This window comes from Netta rufina (assembly GCF_964035555.1).
Source record: "Netta rufina genome assembly, chromosome: 2".
Taxonomy (NCBI): domain Eukaryota; kingdom Metazoa; phylum Chordata; class Aves; order Anseriformes; family Anatidae; genus Netta; species Netta rufina.
Window position 1 is genome coordinate 54,972,580 of NC_140124.1, and position 22,052 is coordinate 54,994,631.

Below are 22,052 nucleotides of genomic sequence, written 5' to 3' on the forward strand. Positions count from 1 at the left end.
CTCTCAACAGTGTACTGAGGCTTGATTGGTTTCATACTTCCTATCAAGACTAACCTGTCAATCAGAAACTTGAACATCTCCATTCAAAATGGGATGTGTGACTGTAAAACAGCTTCAAGTGCATGTTATGTATCCCACTCATGAAGATGACAGCTCCTTCAGAACCCAGACAGGAGCTCCTTTTGATTTAACTCAAGCTATCACAGCTTACTTCAGATGGTGAAGTCACTGACTCACTAATTCCACATGTAAATCAAGAGACAGCTATCATATCTGTTGAAAGCATGAAAACAAGCTTTCAAACAACAGCACATTCATAACTAGACAGTCCATCCTAAACCTGAGACCCTAAGCCTACAGTTTCATACTGGCCACAAACAGTATTCATTGTCCAGGTGTACAAATGACTAATAAAATGGCACCATCTGAATAAACCCTTTACATCTGCCCATACTTCCTTCAGTACATCTGACTGGCATAGCTCTCATGGCTGACACTAAGCCTTTGTCAACATCAGAAAAAAATCAGATCTACAGTTAATCAATAGTGACAAAAATGGTGACAATTATGAAATAAGGAGAGTGTAATTTTATCCTCTGGAAGTTAACATGATACTATGAACCTTTTTATTTAAGAATTCCCACAAATTCATCTGGCAGCTGCAGCAGTTATAAATTACACTTTGCAATGCTAGATGTGCAGATGAATATTAAAGCTGGACAGAATTCAAAACCAGATATAATAGTTGTATGTCTGACAACTTAAATCCTGCATTGATGCTTGGACAAAAGTTAGGCAATGCAGAGTTTCCTAGCAGGGCAATCTAAACTGCCAACTATCACTTGATTTATAATCCTATAAATTGAACAGAATACAAGTTTCTTCTCCATTATGTAATGTATACTGACAATTTACTCCAGCTCTTTCTCAATGGAGTATTTAAAGTGATTTTTCCATAGCCTTGGTATTTTTGGTTTGCTCTCTTTAGAGCTTCGGTATTTTGCAGAGTTGTAAGAGAAGCTCTGATAGAGACATTTGACAGTAACAATAGGACAACATACTAGTCTGTCTAAATCCCTGGCCAAAGGGATTCAAAATTATGAATAATTTTACAATTTTGCCATCTCTATTGAGACTGACCTTTACAGAATACTGAAACACTCTCTGTTCATACAGCCAGTGGACAAGACTGACTATAAAAAAATGCTTGAAGGTTGAATAATTGAAATGAGATAAAATAAAGTGCTTCTCAAATGGCTGTCACTGACAAAACAGAAATTTGTAAGTTTTGAATTTTAGAAGTAAAACTCACCTGCTAATCCCTCACCTGCTAATCCAAGTGTCATTAGACCATTAACTAGAAGGGGGAAAAGAAAGAGATCAGTTAGATAGTTTCATTCTATCATCTAAAAGAATTAATGTAGATACAAGCAAACTTGAACATAATTTGTGGTTCAACAGAATATCAGAATATTCAAAATGTTAATTTGAACATTAGTTTTGGTTTTATTAAAGAGTAAGTCTGAAAGGAAAAATGAGTACTTAGAGAACTTTATGTTTTAAGTCGCTATTTATCTATCCTTTAAATGGGAGACTCATACAGACTTGTTATGGGTCTGTCTATACCACTCTTTCCTGTAATTTCCAGTGTAAACAATTAGGAACAGCAACATTTTTATTTTAGTTTCTTGAGACTACTAACATGAAAGAGCTGGAGAAGCTAAAGCATCTACCTGAAATGTAGGTCAACTGCACATTCTAAACTGTAAAGTACATAAAAATCCCTCTGCTATTAAAGTTAAGCAAGCACAGATTCACAGAATAGTTTGGGGTTGGAAGGGAACTTAAAGATCAAAGTTTCACTAACCCTGTCCTGGGCAGGGACACCTCCCATTACATCAGGTTGCCCAAAGCCCCATCCAACCTGGCCTTGAAAACTTCCAGGGTTGGGGCATTCACAGCTTCTCTGGGTAAGCTGTTCCAGTGCCTCACCACCCTCATCATGAATCCTCATCAAAAATGTGTTCCCTGTGCATTTGGAAACGTAATCCTGTGCTTCATGTTCTCCACCTTTTACACAAAGGAGCCATGCATTTTGAAAAAAAAAAAAAAAAAAAAAAAATGTTATAAAACCCTAAGCGTTTCATGCAGATGTCATGTTAACCCAGGTATGTCAGAAGAGCATCCAAAGGGAAACACACACTATTCTAACAAAGAGAGTCTTCTGCTCATCAATTTGCACTACTTCCAGATGGATGAAATTAACAGAAGCCCACTGTGTTAGCACAGCTCCAGCCACACTTTGGATTTCACAAACATAGCTAAGAGGGATGTGGCTTCAATTATTTTTGATCTCCTACTGAAAAAAAAAAAAAAAAAAAAAAAAAAAAAAAAGCTGGCAAATATTTAGTGTTAACCTTACATCAGAAGTGAAATGAGTAATTTCACACAGATGGTTGCCTCCTGCTCCTTTTTCAGAACCAGCATGTCACTCCAATAAAATAAACCAAGATATATGTCGCAGAATATCAGTCCAAATCATATTGATTCTTTGCCTTCACTGAAATATGCCAAGCTCTCAACTGCTAAAAGTGAACTGTTACATACATACATCTGAGAAAAATTTTGGTCCTTACCAGGAATATATTGTTATTCCAGACAAGCAATAATCTCTGTGTTAGTTACCAATGAACCAGAATGTACTGAAACTGTGAAGAGCAGGAATCCATGTATCAGAAATTTTTTTTGCATTTAAACACGCAGATAAAATATTATTATACACTCTGATGGCCGTATCTCTTTCATAAATAAGGCCTTTTTTTTTTTTCCAAGGGCATTAGTTATTATATTAGTAAATATACTTGATGCCCTGCATAGTTTTTTTCTTTAATCTATACTTGAAAACGTGCTTTATCGAGTCTAGAAAACTGAAGATCAAATTTAAAGTGCACACTCTATGAGGAAAGCCAAACCCACCCATTCTTAGGAAATTACCTAGATGCACTATCATACGTGGTCCCCTTGATGACCACAGACTGCACCTGCAATTCCTACTATATTATTTCCTACCACTGATATCTAAATCCTTCATAGTTATTGCTGCAGTGATCCTCACAAGACCTTGGTGAGGTAAATGAAACACAATTTACAATGAGAGAGAACCAGTAAAAGAAGATGTGTACAGAATAAAGGCTCACAGATTTGTGGTCTCATCACAGATTCCCCTGGTCACCGAAAAACTTCCTTTTTGCTCTTTCTGATCTGATACAAACAGAGTAGCACAGAATGTTTCACACCTATACTAAACCAAAGGAGTCCACACAGATTCAGATAAGGGTAAAACAACAATAAACACTGACACATGCTATGGTGCTCAAGCCTCATTGTATTCTTTGCTCTCAGATGTTCAACTCATAACAAAGATTTAATCACTAGACTATAATTCGTTGGTTGTGACAATTTTCACAAAAAAAAAAAAAAAAAAAAAAAAACCTTCAGGCAGCCCTTTTTAGGAATGGTGAAGTTCAGTTTATTTCTTGAAAGACTGATACCAACATACATCATTACCAGGTAAGACATGGGAAAATGAGTGGGTCACTGCTGCAAGAAGATGTCGCCATAGTCTCAAAATAAACAGTTGCCAAAACACATCCTGATACACTCCTACCTGAACCAACAAAAGGGACGTTCAGTTTAACTGTAGTAGTTGCCTGCATGTTAAATCATGTCAATAATAGATTACAGCAATGGCCTTCCATTTTCTCCATATACTGTAATAGAAGATATGATTGCTCCTAGTGTTAGTGGAATCATACTACAAGACCATCAACTTGGAGCCTGAGAAAGGTGAAGGAAAGCACCAGTACAGATGAGGAAAAATAGGTTTGAAGAGCCTTTCTTAAGAAAAAGATAAGTAAACTACGATAAAGTAGTAGAAAATAAGAAAACCAAAAAAATATATATATATATAACAAGCTTTTATTAGCAATCTACTTCAAAATCTTGTACAAAAGATAAAAAAAAAAAAAAGAGAGAGAAAAAAAAACACTTATCCTAGACCTATATTGCAGCCTCTTATTATCTATACTATCCTTCTGTAAACAGACACCATTTTTACATTAAAAAAGAAAGTCAGAATGGGATCCACAGCAATATGGAAATTCACCATTAGGATACATAAGAGGGAAACTGGTCTATAATGTTTCAAGTGTAGAAACTTGATTTGCTGTGAGATAGATAAATACTTCTTTAAGTTTATTTTTCTAATATACTGTTATTATTCATTGCTACTTTTTTCTCAGAGGCTTATAGCCTTTACATCACAACTATTTCATAGATCAGAAACAACCTTTGGATTGCTGTGTGTACATCCTACTGCATGTTACACTAATCATTTTGTAATAATAATTCTGAAGACCTTGTATAAGTATATAAGAAGGAAGTGTCAGAATATTAATTTCCCTTGCCTTAACATTTCTTGTGGATGCTGCAATTACTGACAAAATAGATAAAACTATTTTTGAGAAGCTCCAATACTTCCTCAAAATAGACATGAAGTAATTCTTGTTTTATCTGACCACTGTGCAGTTTTTCATCAGCAATTACAGCAGTGTACTCTTACACATATGTTGTCTGGTATACAATCAGATTTGAAATTTTTGAAATTTCTGTGGTCTGATCCATAAATGTATTTCTTCTCCATCATGTTTTTCACCAAAATAAAAATAAAAAAAATAAAAATAAAAATAAAAAATAAAAATAAAAAATAAAAATAAAATAAAAATAAAAATAAAAAAAAAATACTGACTTCAAGTTGAACCTCAAGTCAATACCCCACTTACTTCTATATCTCTTTTTAAAGAGGATCCTGCCAGTCACCATGATATAATCTATAACTACATTTCTAGACATCAGACCAGCATTGGGAGTTACCCACTAAACAATTATCTACTTTTCTCCAGAATCTTAAGTTTTATTAATAGCAGCACATTACTATGTAAGAACTGCTCTGACACACAGTTCATAACAGCAATTAAAACCACAGTTTGAAATGACATCTGTTGCTCTTCAATCATGCACCTGTAAGTTGTTGGAGATGCAGAATAGACTTGAAAATTCTATTAATATAATTTTGTCATACTGATCAAATCTCATTAGTCACATTTATTTTATAAATCTAGTTTTAAATACTGAGCAAATCAACCTTACAGAACTGTACTAAAGTTCTTCCAGGTATTTATTTAAATGTTACATAAAGTTACCTGTTGCATAGCCAGTAAATTCAGCAATCTTTTATTTAAACCTAACGTTATGCTGTTACAAGTTTTCTTGCAGGAATGCACAGACACTTTATGGTATCTAATCTAATAAAAAATTCATGTGGAAATTACTTCATTTATGTTCTGACACAATGTCAACAAGTACCCTATTACACCACAAAAATATTGGTTACAGCTTGGGTAAGATTTCTTTATCTGTTGTCATGGGCATTTATGAGCTCAAGAACCTCACTGCACTGGAGTCTGTATAAATACGGAAAGAAAATATAAATGTCATGTGTCTGCCTTCCAAAGAGCTCTCTACAAGCCCTGTATGGGAGAATTTTCAAATGTATGTGTTCAAGACACCTCAGATTATGAAGAGCCTGAGCAGTCCTGAAACTTGATGGGAAAGCTTATGACAAGCCTATACCTGAGCCCTCCTGGGACTTCCTGGCAGACAGAAGGCGCCAGGAGCCAGTTCACATCTGGGGTAACTTGGGATCCACTTTTATCTCACCCCTCACTTTACCACAACTTTTTGTGGTGATGGGGTGTCTTGGGAGAAAAAAATAAAGAGTTTCCCAATGACAACCTTTGAATAAGAGGACTGTAAGACAAACCTTCAAATATATTTTGTCAAACTTCTTATACCTTCTCTGTATAACCTCCATACCTACCTTCAGGCAGCTATCAACAGTAAGCATTTCCTAAAGGCAGATGAACATACACCTCTCTATTACAATTTTGCATTATGTTAGAGCACACAGGCTTGTAATGCCAGCTCAAGCACAGTGCTGGAAGGAAGGGCAGAAGTATAGTTAATTAGAATATGGCCACGGAGCTCCCAGAGCAGAAATATGTCCTGACAGCAAGAGAAACATGAAAAAACGTATCTTTTTCGCACCTCCAGCTACAATCTAAGGCTTGCTGCACCAGCTGTTTGGAGAAAATGGGATGATCCTTAGTTAGCATGTAAGTGCATTCATTGAGTTTCAATCATCTCAGTTCACTAAGGATCTGACGCTGGCATATGCTGACCCATCTACCAAAAGCGAAAGTAGACATGACAACCAGGTTACTGAAACAGATTTAGCTTAAAACCTGCCATGCCACTGCCTACAGCTCAAAGAGAAGAGTCTCACCAGTGTTAGCTTCACAAAGGGCTGTGAAAGCGTAAAGTCATATTGCTCCCAGGATCCACACCATACACCTCGCTCAAGTGCCTTAGGCATCTGGCTGGTCCTCTCCATGCTGCAGCCCATGCTTAAGGATCTAAGTCTTTATCCTTACTGTCTTTTTAGGCCTACTTCATACTCCCACAAATTGCAGCTCTGGGTTATTTTTTTTAATATGTGGAATCACTTCTCTGAGCCCATTTCTTATTCCAGCTAATCCCACCAGGACGTTAAACCCTCAACAGAGGTAACAGTGAAAATTTAGCATTAAATTTATACATAGATGTGCAAAGCATAAACTTATGCTAAGAGAAAAAGCCTGAAACACACTCAGGGAAGCAAAAATTGTTGAGGACTGTCCATTCTGAAGCAAGCTCTCACAGGCAAAGCACAGGGACCACTCACAATTGCCAGGCTGATTATGCACAGCATTGGCAGGGCATTTATCAGGGAGCAGCAGGAGCAGGGCTGTGTGAGAGGGACAAGTTGGGGTGACCATGGTGCAGGTCACCCTTGCCAATGGGATGCTGCCCCCCAGCCTGAGCCAGGTAGGCAGAGCTGTGAGTGGATAACATGCTGCGCCAACAGCCCCAGCATTGCAGGGGACAAACCAGGGAGCACAGACATAAATGAGGAAATAGTGCCAGAGGCAGAATGGGAGACAAAGTGAGTCACTACTTCGGTTCACAATGCATACAGGAAAGCTTGCCAGCAAGCCAGAACATGTGCTAGGGCCAGACCACCTATGGTGCACATCAGTGAATGTGGCTCCCCAGACCCATACACAGGGTTCAGGGGGACCTGGTGAGGCTGTTCAGGGGATTTATGATGTGCTGACAGTCCTGACAAGCATGTGAGCAATAGGCAAGCAAAGTCCAGCCTTCTACCCAATCTTAATGAACGTGATTCAAACCCTACAGCACAAGAAACAAACAACAGGAAGTTACAGGTGAGAACATGTTGGGAAAAGGCTGTAAAAGCAAACCTAACCTTTTAAAATACATAGATACGTCATATATTAATTTACCACCTGGTTAAGCTAATTAGAAGAATACTTCCCCCTTTAGGATAAGTTAGAATTTCAAAATGTTTGCATCTCCCTATGTATTTTTTTTTTCTGCTCTGTTATGCAAGGACATAAGCAAGTCAAAGATATTCCCAGAGCCTTCACTTCACTTGACCCTGAGCCTTCCCAACAGCTCTGCACCACCTGCAGCCCCCTGATCTACCACCCAAGGCCAGCCCTGCTCTCCCACTCCCTGACAGCACATGCCAGGTCTCCCCACCCTGCAAGGTAACTGCAATTGAACTTGCTCACTTGTTTCATCATCATCATTCAAAAAGTGGTCCAGCTGGGTACCTCTACCCACTATGCAGTGAAATATAAGCACATTCTTACAGCAAAATAAACCACATCTTCTCAGGTGGCCCACCCTCTAAGAGGAAACTAACATGAATGTCTGCATTGTTTCAAGTCTAGGAGGTGCTGTAAAAGTACGAAAGGAAAAATAATGCTATTGGTACAAAAACTGAAGTCCCACCTGCTAATCTTTAAATAATCCTCACTACAATATATATGACTCAGAAGGTTACCTTTTGTTCTCAGTTACTAACTGTACTTTTGACACTTCTCCTTATAAAAGGACCAGGACAGGGAGGGTGGACAAGGACAGGACACAGGAACATCACCATATAGTGTGAAAGCAGCAGAGGAAATGAGGCAACTGAAGTTCATGGAGCCAAGCGATGACAGGAATCCAACACAAAGGAAGGATGCTGGAAATAAACAGAAGCTTGCAATAAATATAGTACTTGGAAAAAAAAAAAAAAAAGTGTCAAACTTGCATTCAAAATTGTCCCCAAAAGAAACATGCCTGTATCAGCACATGGATATGCAGGTGCAAGGTAAACAGCAGGGTAGATCAATCTGTTGGTGCATCAGCAAAGTATAGTATCATCCCAGCTCTCTGACTCCTCCTACATGTCAGTAACACACTACAAAGCAATCTGGTTTTGGGAAGGAACATTGGGCTAACTAGGGGATGTGAGCATGCAATGTGGCACATATGAAAAGATTTTTACTGGGCTGAACTCAAAAGGAAAACTCAGGAATTTTCTCAGTGCTGACAGTGAGTGGGAGATCTCGTGTGGGACAAATACATGTAGTTCTGTTTTTTGTTTGTTTGTTTGTTTTCTTTTTTAATCCATGTTAACAGTTTCCCAGGTCTGTTAAAGGAATGTAGACAGAAGAGAAAGAGTTAACTGATGCAGCTGGTTTTGGCTAAGGTACAACCTGGAAACTTAAAGAAGAAGTTTCTCTATGCCCAGGAAGTTACCCAGCGACGAAGGCTAACACAGAAGTCAGCTTTGCATTATTCCTTGATTTGATGCTGATACCTTTTTAATACTTTATATTTCTTTTCTTGTGTCAGCTGTGTGGAAGACATTAGTCAAAGAAACGTAATATTTAAAACTAAATGTGCAGTTCAGTGCTGCACTTTATCATGGTTTGAGGCATTATGTTATTGCCTTTGAATTGGTAAAGTAATTTCCGACAGTTAACAATTTTGGACATTAGAGTCTTCTTCCTGCAGAGCAAGAAAAGCATGAAAGGAAGCAATTTAAGCTTTTTCATTTCATCAGTGCAAATCAACAGGAAATGTTACTGAGGGCATCAACTGCTCAGTCTCATGTTGGTTCAGTTCCCCAGCTTTCCAGTGACTACAAAGAAACGTGCCAATTATTCTGAACTCATACTTCAATTGTGAATTTTTCAGAGAAGAAATACAAATGTCTTTCACATTCCTTTGTAAAGTGCTTAAAGCTCTACTGCCAGCATATAAATTGTACTTGACACTTTCTGAACAGCCTACATCTACTCCCAGAGTTGCTTGATGGGTTTTCTAGTATTTTGCTTGAAACCAGTATGCTTTCTTTATTTAAATAAATATATAGCCAGTATGCAGTATTTAAATAAATAGTTTAATTTAAATAAAGCATACCATTTCAACAACAGACTTAGGAGAGATACTTTTTAGCAATCATCCAAATATTTAGATCTGCATTACATGGAAGTCATGTGGCTCAATGTGAAATGCCAAATGTTTTCTTCAACTCTTTCCTGTCCAATTATGATGTTTTTGATGAAGCATTGTGTAACTGAAATATAAAATGGTATTTTTTACAACCACTGATCTTCAGACAGTAGATGAACTAAATATTCCAAAAGCAGAACCATTTGCTTGAAGTAAATTCTCTTCACACTGTTTTAATAGAGTGGTATAAATCAATGTGCTCCTTGAAGGAAATTGTAACTCAAGATCCTCCCAGAGCATAAAACTGAAGAAGAATAAGAACAGTATATTTGTTTCCATAGTAGAAAGAAATTCATGGCACTAGAAACTGTTTAAAATGTTTAGACATGACAGTTATTAGACAGACATTACAGGGACTATGACCTAATGTATAGTGGCCAGAAGGTTCCAGAGGATGATGCTCCTCATGAAGTGCTATAGGCTACTGCCTGGAGAAATGATAAGAACAGCTTTTCCTAACAAATCCAAACCATCTCTGGTTGTACTCTCTTCTGCCCCCTGTTCCCAGGGTATTTAGGAAGGAATGCTATTCAGGATGTATCTACAGGCCTTGCAAAAACCTTATGCTCATTTTCATCTAAACTTCTGAGAGACCTAGTCTTTGGGGTCTTGGGATACAGTGATAGTCACACAGATTTATTATCTCTTCACCAACCAAATCATAGCTCTTATTTATGATCAAAGATAAATATGCTTTTAGCAAAAGGAGGTGAAAACCTTGTTTTCTCCCCTAAATGTCTGCACTTCAAGTTCATTATAGCCTTGTGAGGAACTACTACTGCAATCTCCACTTCACATCAACTATGGAAATAATGATGGAACTGGAAATTTGTCTAAAGCCAGAAACAGAAATCAACATCACACTGAGTACAGTGTCACCCCAACAGCAGTCCTGTGCCAGGACCTGTCACACAGCCATCCCCTTCTCTCAGATAATGTTGCCAGAGCAACTGAAGTACACAACAATCCCTCTCTGCCCGAGATAACTGTGAAATGTGTCTGCTGTGTAATTAATGGAAAAGGTACATGAATAAATGAGGCAATACAGTTCAGATTTACTCCCCCAAAAAAGACATCCAACTTGCAACTACAGTGGAGAGACACTCTCCCAGTCTATGTAAGAACACTGATCTCCACCAAAGCAGTATGCATATCCAGGACCTGTCTGACACTAGCATCTGATCACCCTTGAAGCATGTATTTGATGTAATGGGTACTCATTATTGCAACTCAGCTGCCTGTCATTAACTGAAGAGGCAGGAAAAGACAAAATAAAATGTGATGGAACATAAAGTTTCCCTATAATAAGGAAACGTAAGGTCAGCACCATACTGACTTTATGCCTATCCACCTGTGAATGAGTGTAAAACACCAGTCCCCCAAGGCAAATAAGGACTCTAATCTGCTTCTCTAGAATAGCCCAAGAGAGGTTAAGCGACTTTTTCTCTTATTTTCTTTTAAATAACCTTGTGAAAGGGAAATGACCCATATAAGTTTCACAGACGAGGGTCACAGCACACTCCCTCCTGAGGAAGTCTTTAAAACCGTGAGATACTTGAAGACATGAAAGTTTCTTGTTCCTTTGACAGGCAGAACATTTAAATGAAGATACTGCCAACACAGAAGGCCTGGGAAAATGTTTTTTTCACATTCTGACCAGACAACTAAAAACCCCACCATGCAAATCCATCTTGTCTTGATGCTACATGCACTACTCTCCTCATACTGTTACTTACCATGTTGTGTCATTTTATCAACATAACTTCTATAGAGTCACATTTTCACTGTATTCCATGTCTACCATGAAAAAGTAAGTTGGGTTGACCATTCAAGTGTGAGGTTGTTTTCTTAAGTAGACAAAGTAGTCTATTAGTGCTCCAGAGCTCATAGGATTCTAGGATCACACCATAACCCAAGTTGGAAGGGACTCCCAAGGATCATCAAGTTCAAATCCAGAAATCAAACCATATGTCTGAGAGAATTGTTGAAATACTTCTTGAACTCCAGCAGGCTTGGTGTGCTACTTCCCTAGGGAGAATGTTCCAGTGCCCGATCACTCTCAGTGAAGAACCTTTTCCTGATATCCAACATGAACCTCCCCAACACACCTTCATGCCATTGCCTCAGATCCTATTGCTGGTAAACACTGTAGGGAAAAATACCGAAAGTATTTCTCCCACTGGGTCCCCTGAGGTAAAAGAATTGCTAGGGAGTGATGAAATTATTTACGGAGTCAGGTTAAAACAGTGAACACAACCGACCTTGAACAGCAGGCTCCTGAGATTCTCAAATCTACACATTTCTGAGCTCTGTGGTGGTTGATCCGTCATCCAGAGTTCCCTGATGCACAGCAACCCTATTGTTTCACTATCCAAAACTTATTTGCATAGCCTTTCTCTCAAACTTTGACACCGTAAATAGTTAAGAACTTTTTCTGTAATTTAAGAGTAGAACAATCTCATCCCTCATTTTGGGGACTACGCAAATAAATATCTGCATAAATTCAGATGCAAATATATATATGTATGTATATATGTCTTGCTATTCCAAAAAGCATCGGAGCTAACTGTACTGTGTGACTGCTAGACTTTGGTTTCATAACTGTGAATTTAATTAGTGGCACTTGAGCTGACTGCTTAGTTTTGCACAAAACCAGCCTCCCTGCATCACTGTAGAATGTTTCTATAACTCTTTGCTGCTGTACTGAGGGGTAAGTGAAGTGTTTTAATTCACCCTCACTTACAGAAAAGAGCACTTCATACAATTCCTGTCACTTCAATGTGTATTCATATCTTTCAACCAAAAAGGGGGAACTAAAATGAAAGCATAGACATAATCTGACCAATATTTGTTGTTCTCTATTGATCCATACACCGTAAGAGTTTCTTAAGCACAAACACCATCAGTGAAGCTGCAAAAAAGTTTATCTAAATCTGCCTGCTTTCAGTCTCAGAAACATTCTTCTTGGTCTTAAATTTTCCCCTTCTTTGGTCTCATATTGAGGTGAACTTGCTTTTCCCTTGTCTGAGGAAAATTATCCTCAAGATTTTTGAGTCATATAAGAAATCAGTACAAGAAAGTAGGGAAGAACGTCTTCCAATAATCTCTACACCAAGCCAATAACTTCTGTTCAAATGACAATGTATTCTTCAAAAATATTTCCAGTTGTAGTTTTCAAGATTGAAAGTGATGGAGAATTCCCACTTCCTATGGGAGATGTTTATTTTGGATTGCTTCTGCCAGTATTTATTTCTTTGGCAAGGTTTTTCATAATTCATTACATGATAAAGTATGATGTAGCTCAGAGGAAAAGGAAACCAAACATCTAAGCATACAACAGCCCAAATCTCCAGAAGACCAGTATATCAAACATCCAGTCTATGTATCCCGTACCACCCTGACAGAAAAGCAAGAAAAGGATACAGTTGAAGCCTACTTTAATTAAAACCCACTGAATAATACCAGATTTAAAATATTACTCTACCACACAGATTTTTATCTTTTATTAAAAATACATAATTTAATGCATGAAGAGCATTAAGATTTCTTTCCAAAATCTTGAAATGCAAAAAGACAAGAAAACACAAATAGTTTGTGGAGCTTAATTTTTCCTTTCACCTTTCCTTCACATTGCTTTGACTTCCTTTGGTGTTTCTAGTTTACACTACAGCTAGTAAAAAAGAAAGTGGACCCATAGTTACTGCATCAATACTAGCTCTATTTCACTGTGCATCACTAAGTATTTTATGGCATAATGTTTCCTACTCCAAACAACCTCCTGGAAATATCTTCAGCAGCATCATTAACCTAATGATAAAGACTGGGTTGCCTGAATGCAAATCCAGCCTAGGTCCAGTGATCAAAAACAAGGAAGGAGGTATTTCAATGACTTTTTAATATGATACAGTAAGTACTAAGTTTGAGTTTTTTTGTGGTGTGAGGTTTTTGTTTATTTGTTTTGTGATACTTAGCTTATAACAAAACTATATAGTGATGTGCTTTTCTAAAATAGGAATATAGGAGATTTCATACATACTGCATTACAACCATGGAAATTCCAGCTTTGAGAGTCTTTGAAATGAAAACAAAACAATTTTTTTTCATATTTCCCTTGAAGATGTAAACTTAATACTGTACATAGTAAACAGCTAAACATTTAAATCTTTTCTAACATTACATTGGACAAGTTATATTCTTGATATGTGGAGATCCGCTGAGAGCAAAGCTGGAATAGCTCATGAACTCATGAGGTGTGGAAGGACTGTGCAACACCTGCAATGACTTGCCAAACACAAACACAAAGAAATTTGCTCCAGAGCCCCATGCGGCAACCAGGCAGCAAAAACAGATACCCTCCAAACAAAGGGTCCCCTTCACTTCTAAACTGCAGAATGTGTCCAGGTACTCCACAGACAATGGAGCCTCGTCCATGAGACTGTGGGCACCCACATGGCCTCTTTATTACCACATCTGTGAGGACATTTTCCTCACAGCCACAATGATGTTCTCCAGTGCACAAAGCATGGGGGGTGAGCAACAGGGAGGACTACAGATCAAATCCAACAATTTCTAAGCCTCTTCTGTCCCAGTACTCTCTAACCTAAAGTTCAAGAGCTCAAGCCTTGGAGGAAACCCAGATTTTCTGTCCTATTAATGAACACTTGAATGGCTTCTACAAAGTATTATTTCTGGAAGATACTTAGACAGTCTGCTCACAAGACCCAATGGCTGTGAACTGTCTTTTCCTTGACACTGAAGGCAGGAAGGCCACATAGACCAAGTGAAGCATATCCTGTCACATCCCAAACTAAGCATTTTTGAAAAATCAAACGTACAAGAATATTTTCTAAACATTACAGTCTCTAGCATTAATCTCACTGCACACAGAGGAACACAAAAGAAATTGGTCACTTACAACATTTGGAAACAAAACTCTGAGTTACTATGCAAAGTGACAGTCATTATTGGCTGATGTAAGTTACAGTATTTCTTCTCACACTGCCTGAAGAATTTTTCCCCATATCAAGCTCTCCAAAATAAGGGCAAATTAGTCACATTTATTAGGGTGTGAAAGTAATAAAACAGATGCTTTATTGTAGGGTGCGGTGCTTCTGCATAGTCCTTTGCTTACTCAGCTTAATCTAGTTAGATGCGAACAAGATGTGCCTTTGTCAGTCCAGTGCTGTGCTATGGCCTCAGCAGGGCCTATCACATTATCATCTTCAAATCAGAGTCTCACTTGGAGCATAGGTGGAGCAAATAAAATCCTTTCTGCAAAAGGCCATAAATCTGGCCGTCTGCTTCACACAGATAAAATTCTCTATTCCGGGGCTAAATATAGGCCACCAGCTGTTATGCAGACATGCCCCTTGTTCAAGCCAATATAGTAGGTCATGTCAAGCTGCTCTCAAGATAAAGGATGGGACCCTCTCTAGCCTTCAGATCATTTTGAAAAACACCATCACACTTTTAAAGCCCTTTGTGAGGAACTGAACTGCTTCCTCTCTTCAGTCTGGTCTCAGGGAACCAAAACTAAAAATTTCTAGAAATGAAGACTTCCTTTTTTGCTTTCTACTCACTTCTTTCCTTATACTCATACCCACATATCTTCCTCCCAAATGCTCCAAAAGCTTCAGGCAGAATTTTAGGTTGTTCTACACATACAGCCACTCTAAAATAATGCTTTTTTTTCTGTCATTTATATTTTCCAGTTTGTCTCAATACAAGACTATCTTTGAAGAGACTCTTATTTTAGAAAAAAAGAACAGGCTGTTTTCATAAAACACAAAATAATATACCTCTATTCTGAAATAGGATGTTTCACACAACAGCTTTTACTAAAATAAAAAGGTGTGAATTAAAACAGGCTTCATTATGTTTGTGAAAATTAATTTCTTTATGAGCCTTAAATGAAAACACGCTTTGCTTTCTTCGTACCTCTCTCTCAAGCACTAATTTCAACAACAAAGACACAGATGGTAGCAAATGAAGTTTTCTAAAGGACACCCTCACTTTGTTTCTTTCCTGAGTTGGAAAAACTGAAATTTGATTCATTTGACTCTAATCCAAGCCACGAATCATCTCTTATCAATGGAAATGTAGGAGAAACTAGAAAAAAAAAAAAAAAGAAAAAAAAAAAGAAAGAAAACAAACAAACAAAAAACCAAACAGGTGCTGCTGCAATGTTTAAAATACAACTTAATTGACAAAACCTCCCACAGTTCTCCTTGAGGTGATCTGTTCTTGCTCATAACCCTTTTCTTAAGATCTCATGGTTCTTGTGTATCTTCACCTGCCTATGTGCTACCTGCCTATCTCAGTAAAGACTTCTAGCTTCAGTTTGCATCCTCTCGGTTTGTCTTGCAGATATAGCTAAAACAAACATAAAATCTGGGGCCTCAGACCTCAAAGCTATTTAGAAACTGAACTACTATTTAGGCAGGGAAATCTTACGAATTCAAGAAGTGTTTACTACCTTAACGGTTTTCAGGATTGGATCTCACTTAGATTGGTATAAATTGGGTTCAGACAGCCCACTTCCTTCCTTCCCACATTCAATCTGGAGTTACCTGCAAACCCTTTGGTATCATCCCTACTGGCTTCTGGGACCAAGAGTTGGAAATGGCATTTGATGCTCTGTGCTACCACCTACAGTTCACACCCAGAAACTTTAGATAACTGAACTCAAACATTAAATACTGCTGTCAAGTGCACATAGCATGAACCTGTCTCCCATGTCCATGTCCTCAGTGAAAGGACAACGTTTTCCCAAGAAAAGGGATCAGGAGAAACAGAAAGGGTGAAGGACAGTGGGAAGAACATATGGATCCAACAACAAGTTGGAATACAGGTTGCTTATACACTTAATGCTTTGCTTTCAGAAGATTTTGATGGGGTCCACTGATCTTCCTGTTCATCCGGTGTTGAAAATCATATATTTAGAAAATGAAGCATATTTATTTTGGTAGAAAAGTATTTTTGTTATAACCTTCTGTTCTGTTTCAAAAACAGATGTTCTTCTTTGCAAAGGTTTATTTGTTTTACACGCACACCCGCCTGGATCTACTAAATTCAGCACTCCCACACTGGTTTTCCCTTTCTTCATCCCACCCTTTGCAGCTGCAGAACAGCATGATAGATTTATAAGGAAATAAATACACGCACACACACGTGTTGATTTGGTTTTCAGTCTTTAACCTAGCAAAATTATTTCCCATTAATTTTCCCGCCCATCTGAGTCCAAACTTCCTAGGAGTTATGGACACTGCGTTCCAGGCAAAGGGAACTCAGGACCTTACAAAATTCAGATTTTAATACATATTTTTTTCCAGGATTGTTTACAGGATGAGATATGGTATTTAAAAAAAGATAGTAAGAACAGGCGTGTGAAGTCAGTCTCTGTTCCCAGCTTTCTAACTGTCCGGTTGTTCACCTCTTGCCAAAATGTTAAGCTTCTGCTGTGAAACAGGATTAAGAAATGTGAACAACCATATACAATCTTGGAAATCTGCATAGGAAACTATTTCTGATAAGTACTTTAATCTCTCTGTATGTGTATAAATACACATGCTGTATATATACACATACTGAGAAAGACTCCTCTAGAATTTAGAAAAAACATCCAGCTTTATTCTGATAGCATCTTTCAACTCATATACAAATAATACCACTGAAATGTGGATATTATGCAAACGATGGAGGAGCAAAGTTTTGGACAGGGATGTCAAAACAACAACTACTTGTATAAAAAGCCTACTTCGTCTGTTATATGTCTTAGTCAAGTCATTAAAGTCATTAAATGTCTTAAGTTTCTCCTTGCTTTAGCTTCCATACATAGGAGTGGAATATCATAATATCCTACTGGATTCTTTTAAATATATGATTATTTCCCAGTTCCCTAGATTCTGCAACCCACAGATACCTTCTAAGCATCCACACTCTTATGATAAACTATCAATTATGTGCGCCTGTGCCAGCCACCTCAGTTCACAGATTCCTTCCCACCAGCAGATACATACACACACCACCACAAACCCAACTTCTCCTGTATTTTCTGAGCTTCCGAGAAGCAAACGCACTGGTTTTTTTGCCATCTTTGCAAAGAGAGACAACACAGCCAATGATTCTATATAGCGATAATGTTTTTAGAGCCACGGACGGAAAGACACTCAGAAAGCAGTGTCCTGAGTTGGGAGAAGGTCCCAGTCCCTACCAAGACAAGCTCCCTACAGAATTCGGTGAGTGTTAACACTGAAGACTCCTCACCTTCCAGAGAGTTCATGGGTCTCTGGTTAATCAAAAGAAGACATTAGAAAATGAGGAGGAAAGCAAAATAGAAACCTTTTGAAATAACTGATATTAAAAGCATGTTTGCATTGCTTGAAGAAGTTTAGTTTTCAAGCAGTTAAGGCTTTCCTTATTAAAAACTTTCCTTATTTTATGTCATAAAAATTTCAAGGCTCCCAAAAGGCTTTTCTACCAGGAAATTACTCTGATTTAATTTAGTTTTTGATTATATCTGTCCTTTCCAACTTAAAGCAAAAGTGATGTATTATCAGTTAACAGATATCCTTAAACTCATTTCTTCGCTGTTATGCTTTTAAGAAAGCAACTAGCACAGTCAAAAATGTCTAGCACAATTGATTTACCTGTGTCTCTGGTAAAAAATGTCTGCTAGCTTTCTGAGCTACAGGGATTTGTCCCTCACTCCACACATTCTCTGAAAGTAAATCTTCACTAAGTAATTTTGTTTTGTAAAAGTCACAGAAACATCAGGATGTCTCCACAGTCAAAAAATAAATAAATAAATTACTACTTGTTTCCCTAACTTCAAGACTGCATAAATCCTCATCTATCAAGGCAGGTGTTAGACATTTTTTTATTCATTTTCAGATGAGAAGTAAAGAAAAATAAAATGAACAATCAATATAAGATTTTAGCAATTCTCAAGTCACAGAGACCAGAAAAATTATGTATTTGACCTGTAATTCTTTTGACCGAACAGGTAAGACAACGATGCTGAACACTATAAATACAACTACTCATTTATTTGTGGGTCTTTTTATAGAAAGCTGTCCAGTGTTTACCAGCTTTGTACTTCGGTAGGAGTGTGAAGTTAGTGAGTGAAGTTATAAAGTCCTCAGATAACCCTTCTAAATCTACAAGGTCTGATTTTCTTCTCCGCTATCTGTGACTTGTGGGGAATTAACCTCATCTCTGGGTTTATTGTAAAGGGAAGGTCAGAAATGCCTCCTCCCAGCAGCTTTTGACCTAACTGCAACACACTGTATCTGGGAGTCCTAACACTAGAAACCTGACAAAAAAAAAAAAAAAAAAAAAAAAAAAAAAAAAAAAAAAGCACTACACAAGTATTTCTAGCAATAAAGTTAATCTTACATTTAGCAAAAGAGCTGAAGGCTATCTACACTTCTAACCAACGCCCATTTGTAACTCAGCGCTCTAACAACAGCCCCCTCTTCATCGTCAGCTGCAAACTTTCCCCTTCTCCCGCGACCAAACCTGCCTCCCCCAGGGTCGGATTCGGGCTCCGCGAGGCTGACCAAGTCGGGTCCGTCTCTCAGAGGAGTGCTGTTTGCGGGACCAGCAGAGCGGATGCTGCGCTCTACCCCAGCCCACCCCGCTCCGCGGCGGGGAGCGCCCTCCCGCACCACACCGCACTCAGCACCCCGGTCCCCGCAGGGCCCTGCGGCAGGCGACCCTTCTCTCTCTCTCCCTCCCCGGGAGATGCTCCATTCCCTTTTCCGAGCTTCACCCCCGCGCCGTGCGGATGCTCGGCCGGTCCACGCCGTCACCCGCGGGGCTGCTGCGTCCCGGAGCATCAGCGCCCAGACCCGGGACGCCCCGGCCCGGCCCCCCCGGCTCACCCCACAGCAGCAGGACGGGAAGATGCCGGCGGCAGCAGCCGGGCGCCTCCATCCCGGCTCGGCTGGGCGGCGGGGGGACAGAAGCCGCATGGGGTGACCGCTCGGCAGCCGCAGCCCCCCGGCGGGCGGCTCCTTGTCATGCCGCGGCGGCCAGCCCCGGGCGGCGGCGGGGGCGGGCGCGGGGGGGTGGGGGCGCGGAGCAGCTTCCCCGCCCCCGGGGGGCTGCCGGCAGCGGGGGGGGCGGCTCCAAGGCCGGGCTGGGCTGGGCTGCACCGGGGGGATGCTCCGGGTGGAGGCAGGGAGAGGGAGCCCTGTATGTGTGTAAGAGCGGGCGTGGGGGTATGTGCACGAGTGTGCGCGTGTGCCTCTGCGTGCACACGCGTATGTGTGTGCGTGGGGACGAGCCTGTGCCTCCAGGACCTCCCAAAGCCACGACAAGCAGAGGAATACCATTTCCACCCTACTGAGCCAAAGGTGGGGGCGAGACCCTCCTGCCCGTAGGGAATGTCTCTCCCCCCAAACACCCAGCCCCTCAGTGACGGGGGAGGGGAGGGGAGTCGGGGACCCCTACTGCCCCAGGGAGCTGCAACAGCCTTTCCCCTCCTGCCACCTCACCCTGGCTGAAAGCACAAGGGGCTGGTGGCCACCTGCCTTAGTCCACCTTCAGCCCCTGCAGTTTGGCCTACACAGCACCAACATGTTAACTTGCTTAATATTTACGGTTGAACATGGGCAGAGAGATAGCCTAATCCCACACAGAGCCAGAGCAGCCAGGAGCTCTACAAAAATGCTTATTTTTGTGTCTCTATTTCATCTCTGTGTGGCACTATCCAGAGGGAGGATGGTAAGGCTCCTCCTTTTCATCAATACTTAAACGCTTTATTCTTTGAGTTCTCTCCTCTCTCTAGTAATTTACCGTCTCCAGCAAGAAACAACAGATTGAGAAGCTCCTAAAGAAATATCTTCTTAGCTAAAGATATTTGTACTGCTAGGGAATAATAAGTCAGAGTGTGTTTCTAGGCACAAGGAACGATTCACCTCAGTAGCTGCCTTTCAGTGGAACATTAAATCATGGTCATTGTTAAAGGTCGAATGACAGAAAATCTTTAAATTTAAGAAAAATTTTCATGCCATGCACAAGAACATAGATGCTTTTCTTTGTCAGTCATTTCACTCCTGAAAACTTCAAGCACTTGCCTAGAACAGTGCTTTCAAATGCTTTTGGAGAGTGGGACCCCAAACACGGCAGAACTACACATTGCACGTGCATCCGAGTGCAAGCTACTGAATACACAAACTAAGAGTAACTCTGATTGATGAGTTTATCTAGGCTGAAGGAAATGGAAAACCTGGGAAGCCACAGAGAAGGCTGCAATTCCAAGGTGCTGAAATAGCTCTGCAGACATTTAAGTGCATCAGTTATAATAAACCTTCTATTATTTGTGTGTCACTTTTTCCTCTTAACTGAAATGAAATCTTGTAAAATGCCATAAGCCATAAATTACCCATAGCTCAAGGAGATCATCTTTCTGCACAGGGGCTGCCACTTGTGCTTTGCCGGGAGCACTTGCAAGCTGCAAGAGCAGAGGAAAGTACAGAGCACAGCACAGTGACAAGCACAAAGCTCCTCACACCACAGATCTAGTATAGCATCCTTCCTATCGCTATGATCTTGGTTCCCCTTATAAAATCAGTTACAGGCAATATCTGAAGTAACAATCAGTATTTTCAGGAACTTGGACTGATCTTTACGAGTGTTATGACATGTGCTTAATTATGTACTCAACAATATATTTTACAATATACAGCATACAGCCAATATTTCCGTCACATAGGATACGGAAATAACAGCACTAATTTTTCTTCTAATTTTTATTCATCATCCTCACATGCTTCAGATGAGAAATCTACAAATTTTACAAGTGAAAGTTACTGCTTTCAGCTAGGAAGGTTTAGCAAGCACTTCTCATTTTATGCTTGCAGCAGATAGAATGAAAGTGCAAATATTCAAGGTAGAAAAATAGCTAAAATATATAGGCAAATGCACTAGTTTAGAGACAGTCAGGTTGTAGTATATAACAGGCCAAGTATCCTAGGTGATATCTTCAGCAACGTGAACTAAAGCAAGTATATCTGATACACAGGTGTACCCATGAACAAGTGTTAAAGGGTTAGAACCTTCGGTAAGAGGCAACTTAAGACATTTAAAAGTTTTCATTAAGACTGTCTCTCCCCCTCAGCTGCAGTAACACCAACAAGTTTACTTCGGAAAGGTTGTGAACTCTTTTATTCTGCAAATCTACCTTAGTAACATTATGTGTCTGTGCCAGTAGAAATCCAATTCAAATAAGAAATGCTACAAATTCCCTCTGCTGTGCTTAGCTCTGAATCCTGCCCCAAAAATATGCAGTTGCAATAACCTCAAAACCATAGTTTGTCTTAGTGTCCCAAAACACCACCTCTGCAGATCATCCTTTTTCATGTACCCTCCAGATTAAAAAAAAAAATAGCAACAGACAGATAGGTAGTTTTTTTTCAGCACTGAAGGTTGCCAAGGAATCCAAGACAAGAAAAGATAGAAGGAGCCAAGCCATATAGGACCATTGTTATTGTAAGTGCAAGAGTATTCAAGGCAGC

At 39.5% G+C, this 22,052-nt stretch overlaps 1 protein-coding gene across 1 annotated transcript in view; it reads right to left on the reverse strand.

The window, feature by feature from the left end:
- RAMP3 (receptor activity modifying protein 3) overlaps positions 1-19,533 on the reverse strand; it is a 51,668-nt gene extending 32,135 nt beyond the window's left edge. The window contains exons 1-2 of the mRNA XM_084281207.1: positions 19,416-19,533; positions 1,313-1,357 (exon numbers count right to left, since the gene is read on the reverse strand). Coding sequence (XP_084137333.1) covers positions 1,313-1,357; positions 19,416-19,467 — 97 coding nt within the window. The 5' untranslated portion in view covers positions 19,468-19,533. The remainder of the gene's footprint in view (positions 1-1,312; positions 1,358-19,415) is intronic.
- Between the last annotated feature and the right edge of the window lie 2,519 nt (positions 19,534-22,052).